This window comes from Centropristis striata, chromosome 8, assembly GCF_030273125.1.
Source record: "Centropristis striata isolate RG_2023a ecotype Rhode Island chromosome 8, C.striata_1.0, whole genome shotgun sequence".
In the NCBI taxonomy this organism is placed as follows: domain Eukaryota; kingdom Metazoa; phylum Chordata; class Actinopteri; order Perciformes; family Serranidae; genus Centropristis; species Centropristis striata.
The window spans coordinates 23,232,876-23,259,006 of NC_081524.1; the positions used below are offsets into that span (position 1 = coordinate 23,232,876).

A 26,131-nucleotide genomic window follows, 5' to 3' on the forward strand; every position below is an offset into this window, starting at 1 on the left:
GCCAGCAGGGCAATGGGTGGTATTGCTGTTGTTTATACTTTCTATAATACTTTAACTTATGAAAGTACAGTATATTTCAGATTACTCCTTTTGCTTTGATGACAGCTTTGCACACTTCTGTTGTTCTCTCAGTCAGATTCATGAGCTGATCACCTAGATGGTTTTCATTAACAGGTGCGCCTTGTAAAGAGTTCATTTGTGGAATTTCTGCCTTCTTAATGTGTTTGAGAGTATCAAAGCTAAAGGTTAAATATAAAACATTTTCGGGTTTGTTTAACACTTTTTTGTTTACTACATCATTCCATATGTGTTCTTTTACTACTACTACTACTACTACTACTACTTTTCTTCCCAATTAGCAAATCTGCAACAACACCAGCCACTAGACCTGAACTACAAACTGCCAACTTTATGCATTTTGATAACACAACTCTCTGGACTTTGAACTAAAACACACTTTTGGGCTCAGTGGTCGATGATGACCGATCATCAGGAGAAAGCTTTGGATGTTTTAACTTTGCAAAACTGCAAAATTCCTGTTTAAATTTGATTCTGTATTGGGATGGAACAAGTCACAAGACATCCCAATAAAATACAATATTTCCAAACGACATGAATTATTAAGGATTGAGGTTCGACTGATGAATCTGCAAGTTTACCAACAAAATGAAAACTGAAAATTAATTTTTTTTGGAATATAAAACTACTTTTTTAACATACAAGATTAAATGTCTTAATTGAGTTTTGGGCAAAAGCTTTAAGCTCTAAATTTACTAATTTTCCTTTTTTCATACATTATATTTCTATTCTTAACTATTCTAAACTGCATTGCATTTTATGTATGGTTAAAAAGAGTTTATTTTCTTGATGGAAAGCATCCATTTTTTTAGGTAATAACCTCTTTTTACGATTGCCTAGTTTTTGGAATATTGTTGTGTTTTATGTGTTGTAAAGCCTTTTGTAACACTGGTTTTAATAAGTGTTGGCTGTCATCAAAACAATGTTACACTGTGAATCTCAGATAAATCTAAGGACCTGCAGCAACATGTAAGTAAGTTCAAGTTGACAAGCTGAAAGTAACGACTATAGTGACATCATCATCACACCAAGGCTATTATTATGTGACTCATTCATTCAAAGCTAAATAACGAGCCAGAATAAGGAGGACAACTGCTCCAAACAACATTAAAGAAAGTTTGATTTGAACAGTTATAAAACACAGAATATAAAACATAAACAAATAGAGTCACTTCATATTTACTTTTCTATTTATACTTTATCCTGTGAGTGAAAAGCAGTGACTTGATCTTGTGATATCAAAATGCACTTCCTATTTTGAATTACTACACAAAACTAATCTCTCAGCAGCACGGGTGCATCGATCGAGGCCAACTTTTAAAAGCACAATATACTCTTCCATTAAAAGCCTTGAAACACTAATACCAATATTGAAACTTGGCTTTGGCGTATTCCTCTGATACAGTGCAGCGAAGTTAATATAAATGTATTGATTTCTTTTGGCCCACCTTACCCTGAGACAATACGTTAATCAAGTGAATATAGAAAGGAGAAAAAAGAACACCTTCCACCGTATCTATTACAACAGGCTGGCTGGCAGTATCTGTCCGGGCTAATGGGATTTAAGGGGAGAGCTCTGGCCAGTGTCAAAGTCACCTCTGAGGAGAGTCCTGTGCCAAGACAAGGGACAGTTGGACGAGGGTGGGGGTAGATTATTCCAGAGAGAAGACGAGGGGGAACAGCTGAGAGAGACAGGATGAAAGGGGGAGTGAGGGGGGAGGAGCAGCGGGTGAAGCTGAGGAGCGTGGAGCAGACTGCTGTCAGGAGCCCAGGGTTTGCAGTTTGGTACCATAGTTACTGTAAAACCCCAAAATCTGACTTACCCTCTGGAACCCAACAAGCTGTTTCAGGGCATTTTTACAATTTTCTCACTGTTGTCTTATAATTCACTGCAACATACAATGTATAAACTATTGTTTATATATATATGTGAACACACACACACACACACACACACACACACACACACACACACACACACACACACACACACACACACACACACACACACACACACACACACACACACACACACACACACACACACACACACACACACACACACACACACACACACACACACACACACACACTCTATAAGTCCTGCAGCTCTATGGAATCATCACAACCATGGCTAGAACTGGGAACAACTCAAACATGTCTTGTGCAGAAAATTTTTCTTTTTTAAATTGGGGGGAAAAAAACAGAATTTATACATATAACCCCTTTCCAAGTGCCCACAAGTGGCATAAATATTGTAAAAGGACAGTCAGAAAGTTCTATTGCTAAAGCTAATGCTTGTTTTTACAGTTCATTTCTATGATAAACTGTGTATTTTGGGTAATTACTTAAAGAGAAAATATATTTCAAGAAGGGTTCAGAGGGTTATAACAGCATGTGACTGACAGGTAAAAGTCTTGCCTGGTTCCAGACCTCTGAATCATCACCCACATCTCACCATTGTTTGTGCTCACTGACGGCTGTTTCTCCTGGTTGGAGATGCAATGAATCACGGCCTTGTGGGCACGACTATGCCGCCTTTTCTCCCGGACGGATAAAATTCAAAATAAAGATTACTAAAAATAGGCGACCAGATATACTTTGGCGGCTGTAAATAGTCAAGTGTGGGAAAAACACCGTATACGAGCTGGATTTAGCATCATTAATCAAATCTCAATCAGCTTCTTAAAAGAAGTGATGGTATCTGCATGAAACACAGGCTACTGATTGGTTTAAACTGAACTCAATAAGCTCCTATCAAAACAGAGATCAGTAAACAGGAACATGACGTCAGAATGAAAGAAATGAAGCATGAATTCATCATGATTAGGCTTCTTTGCAGCTGTTTAACTGCTGAAAGTTCCACAGTTTTTAGGGCAAGTCCACTCATTTCACAAAAATTCATATTTTCTACCAAAACAGATTCATCCGCAGTGAGGTTGAATGGTTGCTTATGAAGTCTTGAATTTTTCAACAAACAAGGAGAACATTCACTGAATTCTTGAGTTACATATCTCAAAAAATCTCTGCATGGTTACGTACCTTCAGTGGCAAAATGTATTTGTTACCTTTTGATGTTTAAACAGCCTGACAGTGACGCAGATTAAACGCTCCCAACTTGCAGAACTAGTTTGTATAAAGAATTGAACCATAAAAAATGTAGTTTGTGTCATTCTGATATAAAAATTCAAGTCAAAAAGAAAACATACGCCAAGCGTTTCATCGAGTGGAGCGAGTCTTAAACTGGATTTCATGGGTTGGCAAAACAAGTGAGCTCACTTTCAGGTATTTGGAGCAGCTGGCAGACACCAGATCAGCCCAGTAATAATAACACATTTTGAAGATATTAAATATTACTTCTGGTTTTTCCTGTAACTTTCGGTTCCTCTTCTCAAACTCTCTGTTTCTCTCTGACGGCCTGAAACTCTTTCTGTTCTTTGGACTGTTTACAGCTCGTACTGTGACCCGCAGCTGTTGCCCGTCAACAGGTGTTGTTGTGTTTGTGTGTGTGTGTGTGAGTCGCACACACGTGACCGCCTGTTGCCACACATCAAATACCCTGCATCGCTGTGACTGCAAGTCAGACTCAAGTTTCATTATTTTACTCTTAGAAAGTCTTGGATATACTTAACAGTGTATCCATGTATATATTGTACTTTAAATATCACATGTTCATACAGAAAAAAGAAAAATAGCCAATACAGCTATGATAAAGTAATGAAGTTATATTTCTGTTATAAGAACTATTTTATAGATAAATATTTGTGAAAAACACATATTTACATCTCCTGATAGCAATAATGTGTAAATGTTGAATTTATATTCTTGTAATCAGTTACTATATATAATATACAGGTTTGAGTAAATGCTGTGTATATATAGATACAGTGCTTAACAAGTTTATTAGACCAGTTGTCATAAACAACGAGAAAACTTGAAGATTTTAGAAATCTTTCAAAAGCTTGTTTGAAATTAAAAATGTTATTGTTATTTATTTGGCAAATAACAAACTGAATTTACCTTTTTATAGCCAGATTTGAGCTGACGCACTAAATAATGAAGCATAACTCATTTTTCTGTTCAGGAAAGCAAGTAAATAACTATAATTTGACATCTTCATCTTAATCAAGCAATACTGTGCTTTACTATTAATACAGCCTCTACACACTGGTGTATTAACTAGTACAGAAACATAAAAATGATTTTAGTAATAACTTATGCTGTTAATTTAGGCCAGCTGCAGCACAAACCGGTGGTCTAATAAATTTGTCAAGCACTGTGTATAAATACAAAAGAGGAAGCTGGATAATCATTACTCAATATCTGATGGATTTATTCAGTCTGCACATTTTCCTGCTCCTTTTTGGACATATAAACTACTTTTACTTTTCTTTTTGTCTGCTTGTTTGAGTGACAATTCTACAACAGCGTATTAGGGCCAAGTATATAGTATAAAAATTAAAAATAAAAATAAGGACGAGGGGGAGGGAGGTAATATTTTGAGAAAAAGTCACAAATTTATGAGATTAAAGTGGCAAATCTACAAGAAAAAAGTGGCATATTTATGAGAAAAAAAGTGTCATAGATGTAACCAGCGATGTCCTTGCATCTGTCCATTGTGTAGCTCCTGATGCTGAAAAACTCTCACCTCATCCAAATCAGTACGGTGTTTTCTTCTGAATCGGTTCAATTCACGGCAATGTCTCTTCAAAGTATGGATACTTATGATATTATGGTGATTCTGGGCTAAAACCACGAGTATTTCCTTATTGCTAAATCTGATTGCAAAGTATAATTTGAGTAAGTCTCTCCCTGCAGACAGTACATGGCATGCGGTAGTAGTTCCTTGAAAAAATACCTTTTTCTCATAAATCTGCTATTTTTTTCTCAAAATATTACCCCCCTCCCCCAGGTCCACATATATATTTTTTTCATACTTTGCCCATTTTACAATTCTTCTGTTTTACATGTTCAAAAGTAATGAAAAATGTCAAATGTCAAATACAAAAGTCCAGATAAAATGCTAAAAGCAGAACAGGGCATGTGGATGACATACTGTAGTGTTTGTGTGTGTATTTGTCTGTTTGTGACAGTACATAAACAAAAAAGAAAATATATAAAATTCTACTCACGGACTGGACTCGGGCACGCTCCATTTGAATTGCCCAGATCTCCTCCTAGCAGAGCACCTACGACAGATGAACACACATTCACACCATTTATTTTAATAAACAGTTCATCTGAACAGCTCTAATCTAAAAATGCTGCATATCCCATTTTTGAAAAATATCATTAAATCAAGTGTGTGTCATTAAAAAAGTGCTTCTGCTATTCACACTCACTTCACTCAGTGAAGGGCCGTAATTGGGATCAATTCTACATTAACAGTTAATTTCTAAGTGGCAGCTTCACCAGTTCTCAATGGTGCTTATGTCATCATAGGAGAAAAAAAATCATCACACTCATTAAAAAAAGAAGATTAAGTTGGCACCTAAAAAAATACAGGATTGTTTAACAATGCATGATTTTTTTTTGGCAGTGAAAGTAAGAAATAATATTAACTGCCAATCAAGCAACTGACTGCATGAGTGCTCAGGATCATAAATATAATGGATAAGACCATTTTTTCTGATATTATTATCTTAAATTATAATGCAAGGTGTGAATCTCTTTTATCTGCTTTATTTGGTTAGTTTTTTGTTGTTGGATATAATTTATTCCATCTAAATATCAATTTATTTTAGCACCTTTTACATAATTTCCAGTATAATGTTACAATTATCATAATTTATCAGGTAAAAGTCTTTTGAAAGTCTGCATGAAGTCTGTTGGTGGTTGCAGCTGTGATGTACAAAGAATTAGACAATTAGACAATGCATCTCCTCCTGTAGCACTTTGAGATTCCCTGTAATGTAAAGTGCATTACAAATAAAATGTATTATTATTATTATTATTATTATCTCCTGCAGGATTCATCTTGGGGTAAAGGTAAAGATTAAGTTGAAAAAAAGCTTCTTATGTTACAGTTTTGAAAGATAATCTGAACACAATGCAACCTACAAATGCGACGAGCACGCACATCAGACACACAACTCTCTGTTCAATGCAGGATGTATTAAAAACTTTAGAAACATTTTTTAGGCAGTTCAGTTCTTGTTTATATGTGACTGGATGTTACGAGTCAGCTGTTAGCCAGTCTTGCATTAAAAAGCCAATAAAACTGAGCAGGAATGAGACAGCTGATTCTCAGCAGCTGACAGCTTCAGACAATGTTTTGGGGAATACAAACATTTCACTTTTTTTTCTCATGCAACAAAATGTATGAAATAAAATGAAAAATATATATATATATGTGTGTAGTCCATTGGAAATCTGTTACCTATTAACTTTTCTGATTAAAATGTCATATATAGGCAGACCAGATGAGATTCAGATTGGTTTGCTAAGAGTTGCATGTTGGGCAATTAGCATTATGAGGTAATTAATTGATAAACTGGAAACTTTGCTTCTAGTCAACATAGAAAGGTTTTTGAATCCTAGTCGACGTTTCTAATTGATGTCTGTGTTGTTTGGCCCAGTGGATGAATTTCAATTGTTAGGCAATTAGTGTAATTTGCATAATTATCTCATTATCAGGTAAAATAAAGAAGAAAATCAAAAAACATTGCAGACAACAAAAAATTTAATAAAATAAATTGGCCCAAGTTGGCTCATTTGAGAGCCAATACCAATGAATACATATTTTGCTAAGAATTAAAGGTTCCAGTAGCTCATTATTATTAAATACTGTAATTGGCCAACATGTAACTCCTAGCAAACCGAGCTCAATCTAGATGACATTTTATTCATAAAAGTTTATAGGCAACAACATTGATGGGTCCAAGAAATGTCCAGGATACAAATAATGTAAAAGTTTCCTGACTGACATCAAGAAGAATTAAAGGAAAAGTAAACATTTACTTTCACTACATTTTCTGATACTGTGGACAATACAACTGCTTCTCAGAAATTATGGAAAATTTTAGCATCCTCCAGTTCATTATTTTTGGTTTAACACAACTTTACAGTCAGTTGTGTGTTTACAGCAGAAAATCAATTGCTTCTGCTTTAAAATGCTGAAGTAGATTAATGTGCTCTGTCCCTAAACAGCCATTAAAATATATTTTCATACAGCACAATACGTATTCATACTTCTATCTCCACTCTAGCAAACATTTTTCTTCCCAATGGCAGAGTGCATTCTTCTGCACTGACACTTATTTTCCCCGTTGTAGTACGGATTCAGTTTTTGGCTCAAACTGGCTTTAGAAAAGGCAGAAAGTGGAGGTCATTAGGGGTGACTGAAAAAAATATCTGGCTGGATGGATGCATGCATGGAAAAACACCAATAAGCAAACATGATGAACCTAATACATCTCTGGTAATGTGGGATGCATAGCAGGGTACAGCAGAGTATTTGCACTGCTGAGGTTATGAGGAGGAGGGAGGGAGGGGGGCGTCCATTACTGCTATGTGAAACCCTCTTGCCTCGGAGAACGGCATGTTATGAAAGATGCTGTAATGCATTTGTTGCGCGTTACATCACCTAATTCTGACTTACAATGAGATTACGCTGGTCGGAACAAAGCTTGATAAGTAACCTTGTCTGAGACGCAAAAATGGGGCACAAATCCTTTTAGTCAGAGGGTGAAGGATCGGTTTGCCACACGGAGGCAGCGGGCGCACACAGGAGTGTACCGGCCCCGCTCAAGGAAATGATGGATTTCTGTCATTATAAGGCAGTGCGCACTTATCAGACTGTCAGGTAACCCGGCACAGAGACTGGACATCGATACACGCACACACACTTACTTCTTTGGTCATTTTGCAGCTTGCCGACTACATGAACTGTGATTCTATACAGAAGGTAGAAAGATATCACCTATTACTTCTCTTTATGTCTTCAAGTAACTATCACCTTGTCTGTAGAGGTGGTAGAAATCACTCAAGATAGAGAGACATTCAGCAATCAGCTAACCTGTCAAAAGTTTGTCAAAGTGCAGGAAGACTGAACTGACAGAGAGCAACAGCAGTCACACATATCTATCTATCTATCTATCTATCCATCTATCTATATATATATATATATATATATATATATATATATATATATATTTATTAGCAGTGGGAATCACCAGAGGCCCCACGATACTATCTATTTTATGACACGATACAATTTTATCCTGACACTTGAGTCACGACACAATATTAAACATTTTGAACACAAAAGAAAAACAAAAAACATAAAATTGCATTTTAAAATGTATGTTTTTTCTTGCTTTCAGAACACACTCATGCTCAATGAAGATTTTGAAATGTTGGTTACAAATATAACATAAAAGAGGTAAAATGAGGAGAACATCTAGTTCTATATTTTTATACTAAGTATATTAAGAAACCTTATCTCCAGTTGTCCTTGTCCTGTCGTGCATTAAAACCGTAAAAACCTGAAATTTCTGAAGGAAAGAAGGAAGTCTTCCATCGAACAATTAAAGCCACAGACGTGTGATTATTGTTCTACGACAGGTTTGAAAAACTGTGAATCTATCCATTAAATCAGTTTCTTCATGTGTCTTTATTTTGCTGTTTCTGCGCTGCAACAGAACACCTGTCAATCACAGAGTGTGGGCGGCACTCTGAAGTCTTTCTCCTTCTGTTTTCTTTTGTAGAAGTTTTGAGTTTTTGTCAGAGGAGTTTTTGTTTTTTCTCTGCTTCTTCTTCTTCATTTTATGTCAAACTGCCATCGCTGCTTTCAGAAACACAAAACTCATCAGTTGCTGAGCATCAGAGCAGAGAGCTACCACATCACGAGGCTGCATGCTATACAGGCCGGATCAATCAGCAGCCGGGAGAAGAAAAACTTTGTTTACAGAAAATGCCACAAATGGTCGATTTACAGGAACAGTCCAGCTGGTTTTTCACTGCGGCTCTTACCTGCGCTGGCTGGTCGCTGTGGTAACCCTGGCGACACGCTGTTCCTCTGCAGAGCCGGTTGCTGTGGCGACAGGAGGCGGGGGTCTGTGAGGGTGGAGGTGACGAAGGAGGTGGTGGTGACCAGGGCGCCGCCGGGGTTGTTGCTGAACTGGAGGGCCGCCGCCGCGTTCTGATTGGATACTGGCACGGTGACGGGCATGGAGAAGGTGGGCTGTGGGACTGTGGACTGGTGGAGAGACAGGAAGAGGCGGGGCTTAGACTGTACCTTCACTCACGCACACTCACACACAGACTCTCACACACACACACACACACACACACACACACACACACACACACACACACACACACACACACACACACAGCTGTATAGTTAGTGGTCAGCAGCAAAGCCTGCAGGTGAAAACACTCTCACACCAACAACAAACACAACAAGAGACTTTCCAAAACAGACAAGACTTTTAATATTGTATAAAAAGTCTTATCTGTCCAATGCTTATATTCTGAGTCCAAAATTAATTGATAAGGTTTTTTATGTAAAGGTCCAAATAGAACCGTCTTTTTGTACACATGCAGACATTTAAGTTCAATTTGAAATAACTTATTTAAAATGATTAAAAAACACTCACCTTTGCATTATGGTGTCTGTTAACTTATTTATCACAAATTTTATAAAAACATTTTATAGAAATGTAATTTCCTCTTTATTGGACTGCAGCAATTTTTCTGATTATTTTCCCAACGTTTCCATTAAATAATAAATACTAAATTGTAGGAGTTTTCCACTTGTTTAAGGAAAATAAGACTTTCAGAGGCCAAAATTAATTGATAAATCTAATTTTGCTGTGAACATGTCAAAAAGCTTACCAAGACTTTTTGTTAATATTTGAGTTCTTTACACCTATTTCAAGATTGTTGTGAAGTTTTTAATCAAGAAAGTTTACTGCACAAGAATAGCAACAAAACAAACAAACCGAACTTGAAACAAGTTGATTTGCATTGGAAATAGGTTTAAATTACTTTAAATAAAAGAAAGAGTGTTTTGGAAATTAACTCTTCAAGCAGACACATGAAATCTCTCTCCAACACACACACACAGACACGCACACACACACACTCAGTTGTAGCATGCAGGTGACTTGGTGGAAAGGCCAAAAAGCTCTTTGTGTCGCCTTTCACATCTCATGCCGGGTTAAAACTCTGGTCGCAGCAGCGGGTTATTGGTGACATTGCAGCTACATCCCACCGCCCCCACTGACACATGCTCATCACCAGAGCGTCACAGTGTCTCCTCCTGTGTGTGACATCGCCCTCCTTGTTCCAGAGACTCTAATGCATCACACAACACCCAGAAACTCCCAAGAGGAATCCCATACTTTCCTCCTTTTGCATTTTGTTAAGCGGGCTGCCTCGTCACCTGAGCTGACCTCTAAAAGCAGATGACCAGACAGCCCAGGGTCCTGGAAAAAAAAATCAAGGCCAAGGACCTCGGGTTGTCCAGCCATCCAACCCATTTCACCCTGTTCCAACTCAATCTGAAAGAAGGACTTCTATATATAGAATATGGGCCAGTGCTGCTCTGTACTGTACTCAAACTGCCTGGGACCCAGTTTAATGCAGAGGAGGACGAGGGCACCTTCCCGCCCTTGATCCCTGCCTTTTTTTCACTTCTGCAATGTTTTGTAGCTTTTTTCTTTCTTTTTTGAAAAGGGACAGAGGACAGAAAGGAGGAGAAAAAAGTGAAAGGATGTGTGAGAAATACGTATTTCCAAAGCTGAAGAAGATCCTGTGACACTTTATTTTAAGGGTGCAACATATCTAAACAACTTCTTAAAAGATAGATTTATGGAAAAAAAATCTTAATTTTAACCTATAAACAATTAATTTATTAATGGAAACTAGAGCCCGACGGATATGGGATTTCTGAGGCAGATGCCCATACTGATTTTAGAGGGGGAAAATTGATATTTTTTGAGCTGGAATAAAAATAGACATTTTTTATGTGGACTGTGCAGCGATTTTTCACCACTACACAAATGTACCCAGAGACCTAATTTCTCAACATAAAATTTGTATTTATTAAAAAATATTTAACTGTGTTATCACTATACAAACAAGGCAAATCATTTATAGCAAAATCTATAAAATATAACTGATAAAAAATAAAGAATAAATACCAATAATAGATAGCAATTGACTGAAACTGAACGGTAATGATGCTGATTTAAGAAAAAAAAAAAACCTATTAAAAAAAAAGAATTGCGAACAACATTTCTAAATCACATTTTCTGCATTATATATTGTGTAAAAAAGTTTTCATAACGGCACATATTGGACAACATTTACACTGATACTGATTGGCCTTTGATCGGCCAATATTGTCCGATAATATCAGTCAACCGATATATCTTTCGGGTTCAAATGGAAACTTAGTATTCTTGCAAGTGGACAAAATTAACATCTTTGCAAGTTCAGTTTACCTGCTTTGTAAGAGTTAAAGAAACTTATTTTGCACTTCAGTTATTCATTTAAATGAGTTAAATGTATTTGTACGGCCTTCACTCTGTCTCTATTTTCCCTTAAATATGCACAGTTAAACAATTACATCCAGTGAAGGTTTTTTAATTTATTAAAAAAAAAAGACTATATAGTTTCTTATTTTCTGACATTTTTCTTGCAGAAGTCTACACCCATTATAGTGTAAAGAGGAAGTTTGTAAAGGAGACGTACAGACGGAGCTGTACAGTAAGTGTTGACCGGGGAGGGTAAAGATAGCAGCTAACAGCACTGCACCACTGCACACTGGCCAAGCAGAGGGTGAGGGGAGGGGACGGGTGAATCGAGGGATGGAGGAGGAGGGTGAAGGGTTAGTGGAGAGGAGACGGAGGTGTGTAAACACGGAACATCGGAGGGAAGATTTATCGCTGCGGGGCCGAGCGGAGGAAGTGGAACGCGTCTCACTATTTAGGTCGAGGTGTATGGAACCATCATCCCTCTGACTGTTACAGCATAGAATACTTAAGACGTAAAGAAGACGACAGAATGTCTTGTGTGTGCTGATATATAAGAGAACACTGAATTAATGAATAGATGAATAATAAATAGTAGCTTTCAGGGCTATAACTAGCACAGTGAAGGTTCTTCATAATGTATTTTGGGTTTTCTGTGGGCCAGTTATAAGACTTTTAGACAAAGTTGATGTAATGAAAGTAAAAGTATTACAGCATTAACAGCACCAGGCCGTGAAAATAGGGAGATTATTATGCATAGAAGATAAATTTAAACAGTTAAACTAATTGATGAAATGTGAAATTTCGTGATTGATCTTAAATATGCAGAAAATTGTACAGAGTTTGATTGGTGGCTAGTCAGAAATCATTTGTGTTGGTGGGGTTCTGCTGGAGAAAAAAATTATATTACAAATCTATATCATTGATTATTTCTCTTTGATAATTATTTAGTTGATTAAATAATATTTAAAGTAAATTTTAGCCTAGTGTTTCAGCATTAAATGTGACATTTTGTGATTGATTTTAAATACTCAAAAAATTATATAGTGTTTGGTTGGTGGCAACAATCATTTCAGTGGTAGAATCTACAGTCATGGAAAAAAGTATTAGACCACCCTTTTTCTTCAATTTCTTGTTCATTTTCCATGGTTTTCTTGATAATAACCACAATCATTATCAAGAAAACCATGGAAAATGTCTAGATATCAGCTCTCAAATTAAACTCTTATGAGCTATTTTTGTTGTTATCATTATATTTGTCCAAACAAATATACCTTTAGTTGTACCAGACATTAAAAGGGACAAGAAATTGAAGAAAACAACGATGGTTTAATAATATTTTCCATGACTGTTTATTTATGTATTTATTGAATTCATTATTTCTGTTTCTAAGACATGTCTGATGGCCATGTTTGCATCTTTAAGGGTCTTTTTAAAGTTTGACTTTAGTTTGGAGTACAAACTACAGACACCTCTCCTTTCTCTGCCAGTCTGCAGTGGCCGTAACGTTTCCTCTTCCACTTCCCCACAGGACCTCCATGATGGTGCCAGCCTCTGGTTGCTAGGAGATTGGTGACATAACCACAAAACCTCTTCACTTCTTCTCTAAATATGAATTTTAAATGTGTCCTCACCCTGTGCTGCACTGTGCTCCGCTGAGCATTAATCCGTGTTTCTGGCAAATTACAAGTGAATTTACATCTACCCACTCCAACTCCATTTAACACCGATGCTCCTAATAGCAGACAGGAGGGTTAATTGGGCACTGCCCGTCATCGTGAGGATTTAACACAGAGGCTGAGAGCCTTAGGAAGGAAGAAAAAAGAAAAAAACAAGGACCTGTTAGGTAAATAATTGTCTAGGAGCTTTTCCGGTGGCTCGTGTGAGGAAGCTGGAGGCCTCTTCTGTGTGAAGAGAACAAAAAGAGGGGAGAGAAAGCTAACCTATTTTCCCTCAGAGGAGCTCTTGCAACAAGGGTGTGTTTCCTGGATGCAAGGGTAAATCAGAATGTATTTAACTCCTGGCCTACTTTCCCTTTCCCCTCCCTCTTGTCCTGGAAGCCTTTGAAAGTTGTTGTTTTTTTAAAAAAATCCTTTTTTTTTAAGTTTACGACCGTCACATCCTATCTGTTTAGCAGCTGTGGACCGAAACACAACAGGAAACATAAGAGAAATGTTTGGTTGACAGTTGACCAGTAAATTAGATTTTAGCTCTTATTAATATCCACTGCCTTGTTTCCCCACTCTATTTTATTAATATTTGAATTAAAAAAAAACTCACCTTCTGGTGAGGTCTGAATCTGATTTAAATGAAAACTGATTCATCTGCAGCTCCCAACGCACATTATTAAAAAAGGAAGTTTATATTTCATGGTGTTAAATTACAAAATGAGCCTTAGGGTCGCCCAGCACATAAATACAAAGCCTTAGAGAATCACCTCGACAAATTACAATAACAAACTCAAGGTCGTTAACATTTACTGATGAAAATATATTCCTACATGGCTGTTTTATTCTCCTCACAGGAGAGTGTGACTCTATATTCTACTGAGGAGACTTTATTTATGCAGGTTGGCAGAGTATTAGAGCCAGGCAATAATGCCTATCAGAAAAAGATACATTTAGCAGAAATTATGATTTAACATTAAACAATGAGGTTTTTCATGCACAAATATGCAATATGAAAAACTGATTGAAGAAAAAGTAATGCTATTGTAATTAGAAATGTATTTGAGATATCATTGAATGAAACTTTGAACCTAACAATGTGACCTGCTGCAGGAGTTTTGCACAATTAGAAATGTAAAAAATTTGAAACTAAGTTTGGAAGATTGAAGTATTATATATTCTTTACTAAACAACTTACATTTAACATCCTGATCTTGATTATTTTCTGGTTGTATTTTACGAGACACAAAATCCTTCAGTTCCGCTGTTGTAATTTATAATGAATTCATTGTAAAAGCCAAAATAATGTGAAAACTAAGTGAGTTGTGATAAACTGTTCCGCTCCAGCAGCAGTTTCACATTCAAACGGAGTATTTTACAGGAGACAGTGAAGAGCTCTTTGCTAAAGGGCACGGCAGAGCTCACTGTTAAAGGAGGAAATCTATTTCTTATTCAATTTCCAGACCCAGACTCTCAGAGCCAGAACAGGATCAACCAGAGACCCTGCGGTAAAAAAAGCTTCCTTTTCCCCCTGCTTCCACAGTGCCAGTGTAACAGGAACACAAACGTTAGCTCGGGGCTCGTCTAGCCAAGTGTCCTGCCCGCTCCCCCTCGCCACTCTCTCCCTACCTCAGGAGGTATTTTAGTACAAGTAGGATTAAGCTTGTATATCCCGGCCCCTAGCTGTCATGCTGGGGATTATGATGCTGAGGGGAGGAGTGGTGGGTGGCGATGGATGCTTCCGTTTTGCTGGTGCCCTGTGTAAGGTGTGCTGGGCGAGCCTGGCAGGCTGAGAGACTAAAGGGCAGTGAGGTGGCGGGGCTGGGGGAGGAGGAGGAGGAGGAGGAGGAGGAGGAGCGCTTCCCGCTCGCGGCATTCGGCTGGCGTCCAATCGCAGAGCGCCAAGAGCTGCGGCTCTCCAAGGGAGGTAGATTGAATTGTGTTTCTTTGGAGAGTTGAGAGGTGGCTTGTTTCTCTGTCAGGCCTGCTCGCATGCATGTCAGATGACAAGAATATTAGTGTTTGTGGAAGCTATATTTTAAACTCCTGAACCCCAATAGGCTGTTTCAGGGTGTTTTGCTATTTTTATATTGTACTCAATGTGGCCTGCAATATTAAAAACCTATATAAAATCTAAAAGCTCTATAGAATCAGCACAATCATGGCTAGAAGTGGGAACAACTCAAACATATCTTTGTGCAGAATAAAACAGTTATAATGACTTATCATTGAATAAAAAAGAAAAATGCAAGTTGGGTTCCTCTGATTATTTTTAAAACTTCCAAGTGCCCACAAGTGTCATGGATATTGGAAACAAATTGGGTCTTCACATGTAATACATGTTGAAGTTTTGTCATATTTCCAGCCTCTCCTGTCCTCTCCTCTCTGCTCTGTGTAAACATATTTTCAGTGAATATTTGTCACCATTCGTCTCAGCAGAATCAGTCATGTCTTCACAGTGTCGCTGAGGTGCAGAATTTCATGTTTTTAACAGGATCTGGTTATTCCAAACAGTTTGTTTTTGGACAGGTTTCAAATGGCACATGTAGAATAATGTACAATTTTAAGCTTAATTTGGGTCACTTTTTCAAACGGAAACTTTCGTAACCTACGATCCATTAAAGGACAGTCGGAAAGTTCAAATTTCGATGATAATGCAAGTTTTTAGACAAATTCTATTTTTGGTGATCTGTTAAAGAAAACACAAGTTTCAATGATGTTAGTTTCTCCTTATGAGCCTTATTTACTGTTACTGATCATAGATCAATCCTTATGGCATTCTGCCTGCATTTACCTTTATCTCACCTAAAAAATATAATGTTCTAACTCTTCAACCTCAGCTGTAAACACTATATTTTTAAAATCTCAGTACTGTACTCTGCCACATATTGAAATATTACATAAAAATGACTGCAATAACTAAAAAAAATTAGGGTCTTATATGTTTAAAACTATCAAGATAACCCAGGCTGTTAAAAAGAAACTGACACATGATTTTGTCCAACTCTCCTGCAGCACCTCAACATGACTGTGTCCCATCCCTAGTGACCAATCAGGGGAGCAGGCAGACAGGAAGAGGGGCTGTAAATTGAGTGCTACTCATTAAAGTGACATTAATGGTATTATTGAGCACGGAGGAAAAAATGAATCACAGAGAAATTGGCACAGGAGTGGAGCAGTAAAAGGGGCTTGGCAGCGCGCCAGTGAGCAGCAGAACCTGGATAATGTCACATCGAGCCGGAGCTGCAGGACTACACCGGGACTGTAGTGACCTCGGTAATGCTGTGAATGATGACCAGTTAGAAGCTGCACCCTGGTTCTCTCTGTGTTCATATCTGCAGGAAGAGACTCTGCTGCACACAGCTCGTTTCTTTAGTGTTGCTAAGTATTACACATTTGGTACCGTCAGCCAAGCAATCCGACTGCTCCGAGGCATGCTCCAAACGTGTTGATTAATACCATAAAGCATGATTTCCCCTTGCGATATCGGTTGCTATGCCAACTTTTGTGAAAACGAGGGACCTAGTTAGCACTCCTCTCCCTCTGTTTGTTTATTCTTGTACATTACCGAAGTTGCAGAGGCATCAGAAACAGTGTATTAAAGCCATAACACTCCTGAGGACGCTCTGCACTGTGATGACTGGAACTCCAGGTGGGTAATCATTGTGACGCACGCCCTATTTGGTGTTGCTGCTGCTTTTTTTAAGGATTTCTTACTCACACAAAGTTATTAAAGCAAGATATGAAATCTGTCAGTGCAGATATAATATGTCAGGTAGTTTCCAGTGCACATAATAGACAACATGCCTCGGAAAAATCCAGAAAAGTGAATCGTGAACTTTAAAAATCCCAGATGAGACCCCATTTATGTTACGTCCCCAGTTTTCTAGGGCTAGGGAGTAACCTTTGATGTAAAAAATAACCCAAAGAAAGGTGATTTTAAGTGGAAGTTAGTTGTCATAAATTGTTTATGAAACTTTAAAAGATTAATCTTCTGAACGACTGATTAAACAGCAATGCTTTTGATATTTGTCATTTTAAATGGAGAAAAAATGTGAAACTATTTAGTTCCAGCTTCTAAAATGTGAAGCTGCTTCGCTTTGTCCTGTTTTGGATTGTTGGTTGGAATAAACAAGACTTGCTCGGGTTCTGATGACTGACATTTTTCATCATTTTCTCATTTTATCAACCAAACAAGAAAAAATACCTGCAGATTAACTGATGATGAAATAATCTTTAAATGCATTCCTAGTTTTAAAAGTTGAGCCTTTCTGCCTGCTATTTCCTGCTCAGTCACACACCGTCAGAGGGGGTTGTGGGTGGTGATTGGGAGGGTGGGGGGAGGTGCTGGTGATAGTGGAGGAGGTGAAGGGGTGGGGAATGGTGAAGGCGAGTGCTCTGTGAGTAGTCAGGTCGCCATCAGCAGCCGGAAAAAACCTCCAGGAGCAGCAGCAGGGTACCAACATGAGGAGGGGGCGGGGTTACACAGAGGAGGGGTGGGGTGGGGGCAGGGGGGCGGTACTCACTGACAGCCTATAGTTCTGCATCATTTTATCAAACTCCTCGTCAATTTTTTTGTATTTCTCCTCAGTGCGGGGGGTGAGGGAGAAGGGCTCCTCGGGGTCTGGGCTCTCAGAGTCCCGGTGCTCTTTCTTGTTCAGAGCCTTCGTTCCCCAAACAAAAGAAGAAGAGGGCAGACAGACAGGAAGAGAGGTAGATAGAGAGAGAGAGAGAGAGAGAGAGAGAAGAAGAGAAAGGGAAGGTTAGATAAGGTGACAAAAGTGTGACGGTACTCACGCCGTAGCGTTTGAAGAGGCTGTCCAGGTCCTCGGTCTTGCGGTACTTCTCGTCATTTAGCGGGCTTTGGTCGATGGAGTCGTCTCCGTCGGGCTCGGGGCTGTTGCAGCCGTTAAAGCCTTTCTTTCGCAACGTCTGAGGCGGTCAGAGAGGGGTAGAGGAGCAGAAGGAGGCACATTTACATTTCATTTCTCATGCACATTTTTCTGGGTTAACCACTTTTCAGACACACTTTGTGAAGCCATTTTCACTTCACACAAACACAAATGACCATCTTGATTGCACCATATCTGCTGACTCCCACACTGTTCGCTGCAGAGAAATGAAGCATGAAAAGTCAGATGGAGCAGTTTGACCCCAGTGATGACATACAAGGGTTTTTGTTTTTTTTACTAGCAGCATCTTCAAGAGGCAGAGGAAGGGCCCAGCAGAGATCACATTCTCAACCTCTGATAATCTTCTATCGATTTCCGAGGTCAACGTTCGTAACATCTGCCGCCCACGTGAAAGCAAGTTATTACCACTGAATCTGCACTTCCCCACCCAGCAGGTACTCAGGAAGTCAGGGATTAAAAGGGTGAAGGAAATACCGACTAAGTTCCAAACAGAGAGAGCTTTGAAATGAAAGGAAGTGGCATTACAAAACAAGCACAAGTCATCCGCTGTAGCCGCCTGCCACTCTTTTACAGGGCGAGAAACTATGTATAAACCTGCGCTTCATGTCAGAAGACACACTGAAGCATCACACCTCTGAACACACGGGCTAATCAACAGCGTTGGTAATTGGTGTGAAGCTTTGCTCTGAGGAAGGCGGTTGAGCGAAGCAAAAAGGGTAGTGGGTGAGTTTGGAAGCACGCGGCAGTGATAGCGCCGCGGCTAACAGCAGTCAGGTTGTGTCAGTGTTAGCACACTTTGGAAAGGGCGAGAAGAGGAAGGGGGGAGAGTGGGGGGAGGAGAGAAAGAGAAAGAGAGAAAGAGAGAGAGAGAGAGAGAGAGAGAGAAAGAGGCTCTTATTTTGAGAGGATTCTGCTAAACGAGATTTGCCGTTAAGTAGCTTTGCCTGGTGGGCCCTTGACCACACAGCCAAGCAGAGAGATCCTCACAGCAAAATGGATCTTAGGCTGGAGATGGAGAGCCGTCTGTGGGCCAAATACAAGCTTTAGCCCTGAGTAGCATCACAACAAGAAGGAAATCCCTCGCCTTGAAATCTATCAGCAAAAAGGAAGTAGAAATCTCCATCTTATCAAGTTCTTTATGGTCTTAAAACAAGTGAGGACTCAGCCTGTCCTCGATAGAAAACAGAGATGAAAATCAGCATCTTGAACAATAAGACCCAGTGTGCTGCACTTGAATTAAGAAAAATATTAACTGGATTTCAGAAAAAACTTTTTTTTACTATTTGCAAGAATCTTACAGGACTGGAAAAATAACATTTTCAACGGCCATAGAAGTGATTTTACAGTCTAGCTCATTAACTACAAACCATGCATTCTTTATATCATTTTGCAAACCATGTTGTTGCATTAAACCATTTAAAAAGGCATTTTCTTCTTTTGCAGTTTTGTCCATTCTGGGCTTTTGCAGCATTGTGGACGATGTGAAGAAAACCTGCTTCTTTTCTTAGTTTCAGGTGATGAAAACACAATTATCAATATTATATTCCATGTCTGCTAATAAGTCCCAATAAACCCTACCCCTTTAAGAGGCTGCAAATTTATTTTCATACCATTCGGAAATAAAGGGACTTTAATGAATGTTTGAATAGTGGAAAAAATCTAAAATATTCAATTGAAATATAGATATACATACAAAATGTTAAACATAAAACTGACAGAAACTAATTTAATTCTTATTCAGAGACACATATGACACTTATACAGTGTATCTCTTTATAATTATCCATAAGTCACAATACTTCTCTCACCCGACATTTTCTTTAATTAATTATGCTGTGTCAAGTGTGACTGCAGTCTAGTGGTGGTCTGATTAAAACATTAGCACATGTTCCATGACTCCCACTGTGCACAATCACTGCTAAGTGAGGATGATTCAACTACATGTAATTCAGCCTCGGAAGTGGAGCCGGCGGGAACTCGTACCTGCAAGAGCTCCCGACAAACCCCGAGGAGGCCGAGACACAGATTCTTTTAATTTTGGATGAATTAGCCTTAAATCCTCAAAACAGGTGAGGGCAAGAGGGTAATGATGCCATTTGGATGTCAGGGTAAAGAGACTTTCAGTTTTAATAACAATGGCGCTCTTTGATATGAATCTCATTAAAACTGGAAGCCATTATTATTATCGCAGTGTCAAAGCGGCGTTTTATCTACCCACAGAAACGGGTTATTAGACAGATTTGTTCCAACAGGGAGACAGTCGCCTGATTCAGCTGTTCAGTCTCACCAGAACAAGTCAGGGCTCTGATCTGCAGCTTAATGCAAATTTTCTACGCACAGGAGCCGCCACATGCTTTGTTGTCCACAGTTCACAGAAAACACACTGTGTGGCGGCAGTCGCTGTGCAGAAATGTGTGTGTTCTGACCTAAAAATCAGGAGAACAAAGTAACCGTCGGGAAAATAAAAATCTAAAAAAATAACACAACATGACAATGATGACATGTGACAGAGGGCTGTGTGGAGGACGTGATCGAGGCGTGGACCCCTGCCCCCTGCTGTCAGGACACAAAGAAAGAAAACGGTGAGGACACCGGAGCCATGTCCATCACATGTACTGACACACACATTTATACTTGAATACTTGTGACATAACTCTGGTATTAACCTTTGATAACCCCAATTTTAACCAACCGACTCTAACCACAACATAAAGGGCAGCTCCTGTTCATGACAACCATGGTTTTTATTTTCAGTGTTGGTTTTTAGTGCCATATCCATGTCCAGTACAGCTGTCATTACTAACTTCCACCGAGTCCAAATCTTGCAATGTTAGTGAAAAGGGGAAAAAAATCCTAATCCTTTGCAAAATGTCATTTACCAAGTTTCATGAAAATTAGACCAGTAGTTTTTTTTCATAGTCCTGCTGACACAAAACCAAACAAACCAGACCACAAACATGACCTCATTTGACCAGCAAATAATGGCAAACACCATTTTAAAAAAGGCAACCAGGATCGTCCTTTAGTCTTAAAACCAAGTCTCTACCCAGATCCTACTGCCAGACAAGAACATCAATACTGAATGTTTGTTTTACCTCCAAGGTCAGACTTTTTTAATATTCATGCATGATAACTACAGTTAATGTTTGGTAAATGGGGCTGAAACGATTCTACAAATGCACCGTTTGGTTCATACCTCTGTTTTTTGTAGGTAAATAAAAAACACAAAGAACACCTTTTCTGGATGTGTTAAATCAACAACAAGAACACAACACTAGTTTCATTTTATGAATTAACTTCGCATAAATTGACTAAATAAACAGGACCAGTCTACACATTGTGGACAGTTGACTTTGTCCAATTATTAACCAAGAAACTGATCGCAAATTGTCAACAAAATAAAGACAAAATAAGTTGTAACAAGTACCAAACTGTCTGCAGTGTTCGCAGCATCAGGTCACGTTTGCGCCTGGAATACGTCGGTGCAGACGCGTTCACCAGACTGGAACATTGAAGACAGGAGCCGCGGGAGAACAGCCATGGACGGGCTGTCACGGTTCAGAACTGATACACCCTCTGACAGGACGTGAACTCTACATACCTGTCTGCCACACCAAACCCTTCACTTTCACTTCCTGCCTACTTCCTGCATCGGCACTTAACCCATTTAATCCTGAATTTTTCCCAGACATTAACATATCCAAATCATGTGTCATTAGTACCCCTTTGAAATAATCAAACCATTATTTTTAAAGATTTTTGTGGAAATATTAGTGAAAAAGTGTGTTTTATGTTCGGTCACAATTGTGACCATTTATAGACTACATTAACATATTTCTCCCATGCAGACATAAAAATTATTATATTTTCAATTCCAGTTATTAACAAATGTACAATTCTGTTACTGGTAGTCTCCAACATTGCCACTAGGATGACATTCTAGTGTGACTTTGGCCTACATTATCAAATATATAACTATACCAATATGAATACTGAGAGGACTATACATAGAGCAAACAAAAAAAGCAATTATGGGCCTAACTATATACCACTTTTACTTTTGGACATTTCCAATGTGATATCCCTTAGAGTGGGAGAAGGAAACATCCATTGGGTCACAGCAGCTCCATGTGTTGGGAAATTCAAGTCTTTTTACCGACTCAGATCACTGACTCTCAGACAGTAAAATGAACTAAGTCTTTTAACTAATCTTATAACCAAGAAGTATTAAATGGGTTAATGTTTGTATTTGATGTAAATCATGAAGTAGGACATCGTTCAATATGGACCGAACAGCTGGGGGCAAAATGGGCCTTTTGAGGAGGTGAGGACGGGATAAAATGTCCTCTCATTCCAACACTGTCCTCACTTTACGATAATGTCCCCACACTCAAGGTCTAAAAACTGAAATGGATCACACAGCACGCCTCCTTCTCACACCGTCTCTGTGTCCCTGCAGACACACAAACACTCACTGGATAATCTCTCAAGTCTCTCTCATGCAAACACTACTGATATTTCATGAACATTAGAGTGCAAACACGGCCATCTTTCCCTTTTCTCTCTCTCTGTTTCTCATTGTTTCTCTTCTCCAACATTTTGTGTTACACTGCATGCTCTCTCTCTCCTTCTCTCTCTCACACACACACACACACACGCACACACACCCTCTGTAGTCCGCTGATCAGCTTGTCTCTCAGTCAGTCAGCCATCTGTTCACCTGTCCGCTGCCTCTCTCTCTCCCTCTCTCTCTCTCCCTCTCTCTCTCGCTCTATTGTGTTGCCAGGGTAAGAATACCCTGCAGAGCAGCATGCCGGCCTCTGACTGGCTGCGGCTGCTGACAAGCCCCGCCCCCCACCTCCCTCCCTTCCTTCCCCTCTGGCTCGCTCGCTCGCCCACCCGCCTGTCCGCCCGACCTCTGTTTCCAGCTCTCCATGAAACGCTGCTGCTCTCTCCTCTCTCTTCCTCTCGTTCTGTCTCTCTCGCCCTCTCATCTCTCGGCCCACCACCTTTAACGCAGCTCTCTCTCTCTCACATAAAAGTGCAAAGTCTCACACTCGTCCTTCTGTGTTTTTCGCCCTTAACATCTCTCCCTCTTTCTGTAATGTCTCCATATGCGAGTCTCCCTGATCGCCCATTTCCTCTCATCTTCCTTCTCTCGCTCATCTTCTTCCCACCACTCTCTCTCTCTCTCTCTGTCCTCTTTTGCCCTCCTCTCTCTCTTGACCTGTTCCGGTTCCCAGCTTTCTCATTATACCATCTTCCTCTCTCTTCCCTTCTCTGGTTATCAAACATCTATACTCTTTAGTACCAACTGAAATATCAAAAGACAAGAAATAAAACTTCTGTCGTGCTCAGCAGCCTCTGGAATTTACACAACCTCACTGACTCATATTTTTTATTGCACTTCATGCACATTATTCTCTTTCTCTGTATTCAAATTGTTTATGTCCATCCATCCTTGAAGAAGGATCTTGCTCTTCCTGAGGTTTAATTGCTCATTTAAATGTTTTATTTTGTGTATTTATCTAAACGAAAGGGTCTGATGATTGAGGGCGTCCGAAAATATTCAGTCTGTGAATCTCTCTGAGGCAGACTTTTTGAGTTTATAAATAAAATCGACTTACTGAATGTTGGCATCACACACACATTGAACAACACTTTTGGACCATTGTATATAGGGTGGTCTTGGACTCCTGTTTGTGTTCATACAACATTCAACATTTGAGAAATTTGGCTTCTCTTGACAACAGGTTTTGTGTAAAAACACATTAGGAAGGTGTAAAACAAGAATTGTTTTAGTGTTGGGGCAGAAACTTTAGATTGTCATGTTGGGAGTTTGAATCCAGTGTCAGGATACTCACATTTTTTCTTACAAATGCATCTTTGTGTATTATGTGTTTTTATGAATATGTAAGTATGGACCCAAAAGAACTGAGGTAGCAGGCCGAGTGTGCGTTGAAATACCCATACTACCATGTGATTTAGTATGCCAGCAAAGGATTCAGTAAGTCCCAGTATGTTAAATGCAGTATGCCAAAGTACCAGGATGTCCTGCATGCAAGCTGCATACTTTTATAGCTATTCTTACCCACAATTCTCTGCACAGCACATATATGAGCCAGAGAGTCAAAGTTCAAGGCTTAGTATGTTGTATGAAGTAGTATGTCCCAACTGTATGCATACTGCAGGCAACAGTACCTACTCTGTAAAGTACGTACTTAAAGTAAAAACAAAGAGTATGAGCAGCTCGAGTCTCTGCTGCACAGCTCTAGTTCACACAAAGCACAATGTAATGTCAAGTCCCATTGTAGTGCATCACAAAGCCACATACACACACACACACACACACCCTCCTCCAGTCAGTCATATGGGACATCATGTCCACAGTCTCTCTCACATGCTGTATTATAGATCAGCAGTTATTGTTTCTTGTGTCACTAACCTGCAGAGCTGTGAGACACGTTTCCTGCTCACTAAACACACACACAAATATTCAACATGAACTTTTAAAGTCACCTGTTTGAACACCAAAACAAATTGCCTCTATAATAAGAGGAGGGGGAAAAAATGTTGCTATGCATTTTGAGAAAAAAATGGAAATGTGGAGAATAAAGTCACTTTTTGAGTTGGTAAAGTAGACTGCGAGCTACAACCTGATTTTCCTCAATACGGCTAAAATATGTCATATATATATGAAAATATTCACATAAATGACAGAAAAGCTGATTTTCCCAAAACAATAGTTGTGGTAGTTACTACCAAGAATATCTCATTTATGTGTCGGGGGATTTTAGTTCGACTACACTCTTAAATATTGTGTTTTTTGCTCATTTTATGACTTGAGGTTGAGGCTTGCAGTCTACCTAACATTTTTACTTTTCTTTTTGGTCATTTGAACTTTTTTTCTCAAACTACATAATGAAAAAACCTGGCTCCAATCCTCTTCCCTATCATTTGTCTATTAACTCATGATCTGTAAAAGCCATCTGCTCTCACAGTAAGATTATTTCCATCTTCTAAAAAAAAAGAAGAAAAATCTGATTGCAGCTCTGACTGGAGTTAATGGACCTCTGCTCCTGCTGGCTCTTGGGAGGACTTGCCTGGTTCCAGAGGACGTCCCTCCTCGGCTGCACAGAGCCTGTCAGCCAAAACAGATAACGTCCTGACCGTGACCCGTGGACCTTTGTCTGAACAAAAGGGTGGGCGTCCATTAATGAAGACCTTTGTTTTGTCTGTTTTTGTTGTGTTTTAGGATGGTGAGTGTCAGGTCTTCATCATTCAGTATCTCTACATTTTGAATGAGTCTTGAAATGAGTCACTAATTTGTCAATCAAGGCCTTTCAGAACTTAATATCTTTTTAATGGAGTCTCGGCCCCTTTTCATTGTAGGGCTATTAATCATCTTGCAAGAAGGGTCAAGATTTCATTGTGGCACGATGACGTCACCACAAGAGACATCTTTGTGAAGTCCTTGACCTTGAAATGCTGCAGAAATGCTGCTGTAATAATGTGAAATCACTTCCAATTAACCCTTCATGTCCCTCATAAGAGACGACGACAGAAGACGACTCACCTTTACACTTTGACTTGTGTCTCGTTAATGCAGCTGAGAGCAGAAATGAAAAGCTCGGATGTAAATATACTAAACGCCTTTAAATTTAAGTAGTAGAATTTAAATCTACAACGCTTTTCTAAGTGTCATGAATATTTGAAGAAAACATTGATCCTTTCAAGGGCTGTAGGAAAGTTGAAATTCCAATGATAATGGCCAGTTTTTACAGTTTCCTTCTACAATGAACGGTGTATATTTTTGGTGAGGTTTTAAAGAAAACGTACGTTTCAATCTGGTGGGGTGGTAGGGTTCACCACAACCGAGGACATGACTTTGTGGTGGCTGTGAAGTGGCTGGTTGCTTCATTTCATATTTAGTGTTTAAAAATTTGAGCTCGTCAGGCTCGTGTTTGTTAAATCCTGAGATAAAGCGCTG

At 39.1% G+C, this 26,131-nt stretch overlaps 1 protein-coding gene across 3 annotated transcripts in view; it reads right to left on the reverse strand.

Moving 5' to 3' along the window:
- Positions 1-26,131, reverse strand: part of mef2d (myocyte enhancer factor 2d) — a 112,615-nt gene that overhangs the window by 29,253 nt on the left and 57,231 nt on the right. For all 3 annotated transcript variants that reach the window (XM_059340235.1, XM_059340233.1, XM_059340234.1), the window contains exons 4-6: positions 18,026-18,160; positions 9,052-9,277; positions 5,211-5,267 (exon numbers count right to left, since the gene is read on the reverse strand). In XM_059340235.1, coding sequence (XP_059196218.1) covers positions 5,211-5,267; positions 9,052-9,277; positions 18,026-18,160 — 418 coding nt within the window. The remainder of the gene's footprint in view (positions 1-5,210; positions 5,268-9,051; positions 9,278-18,025; positions 18,161-26,131) is intronic.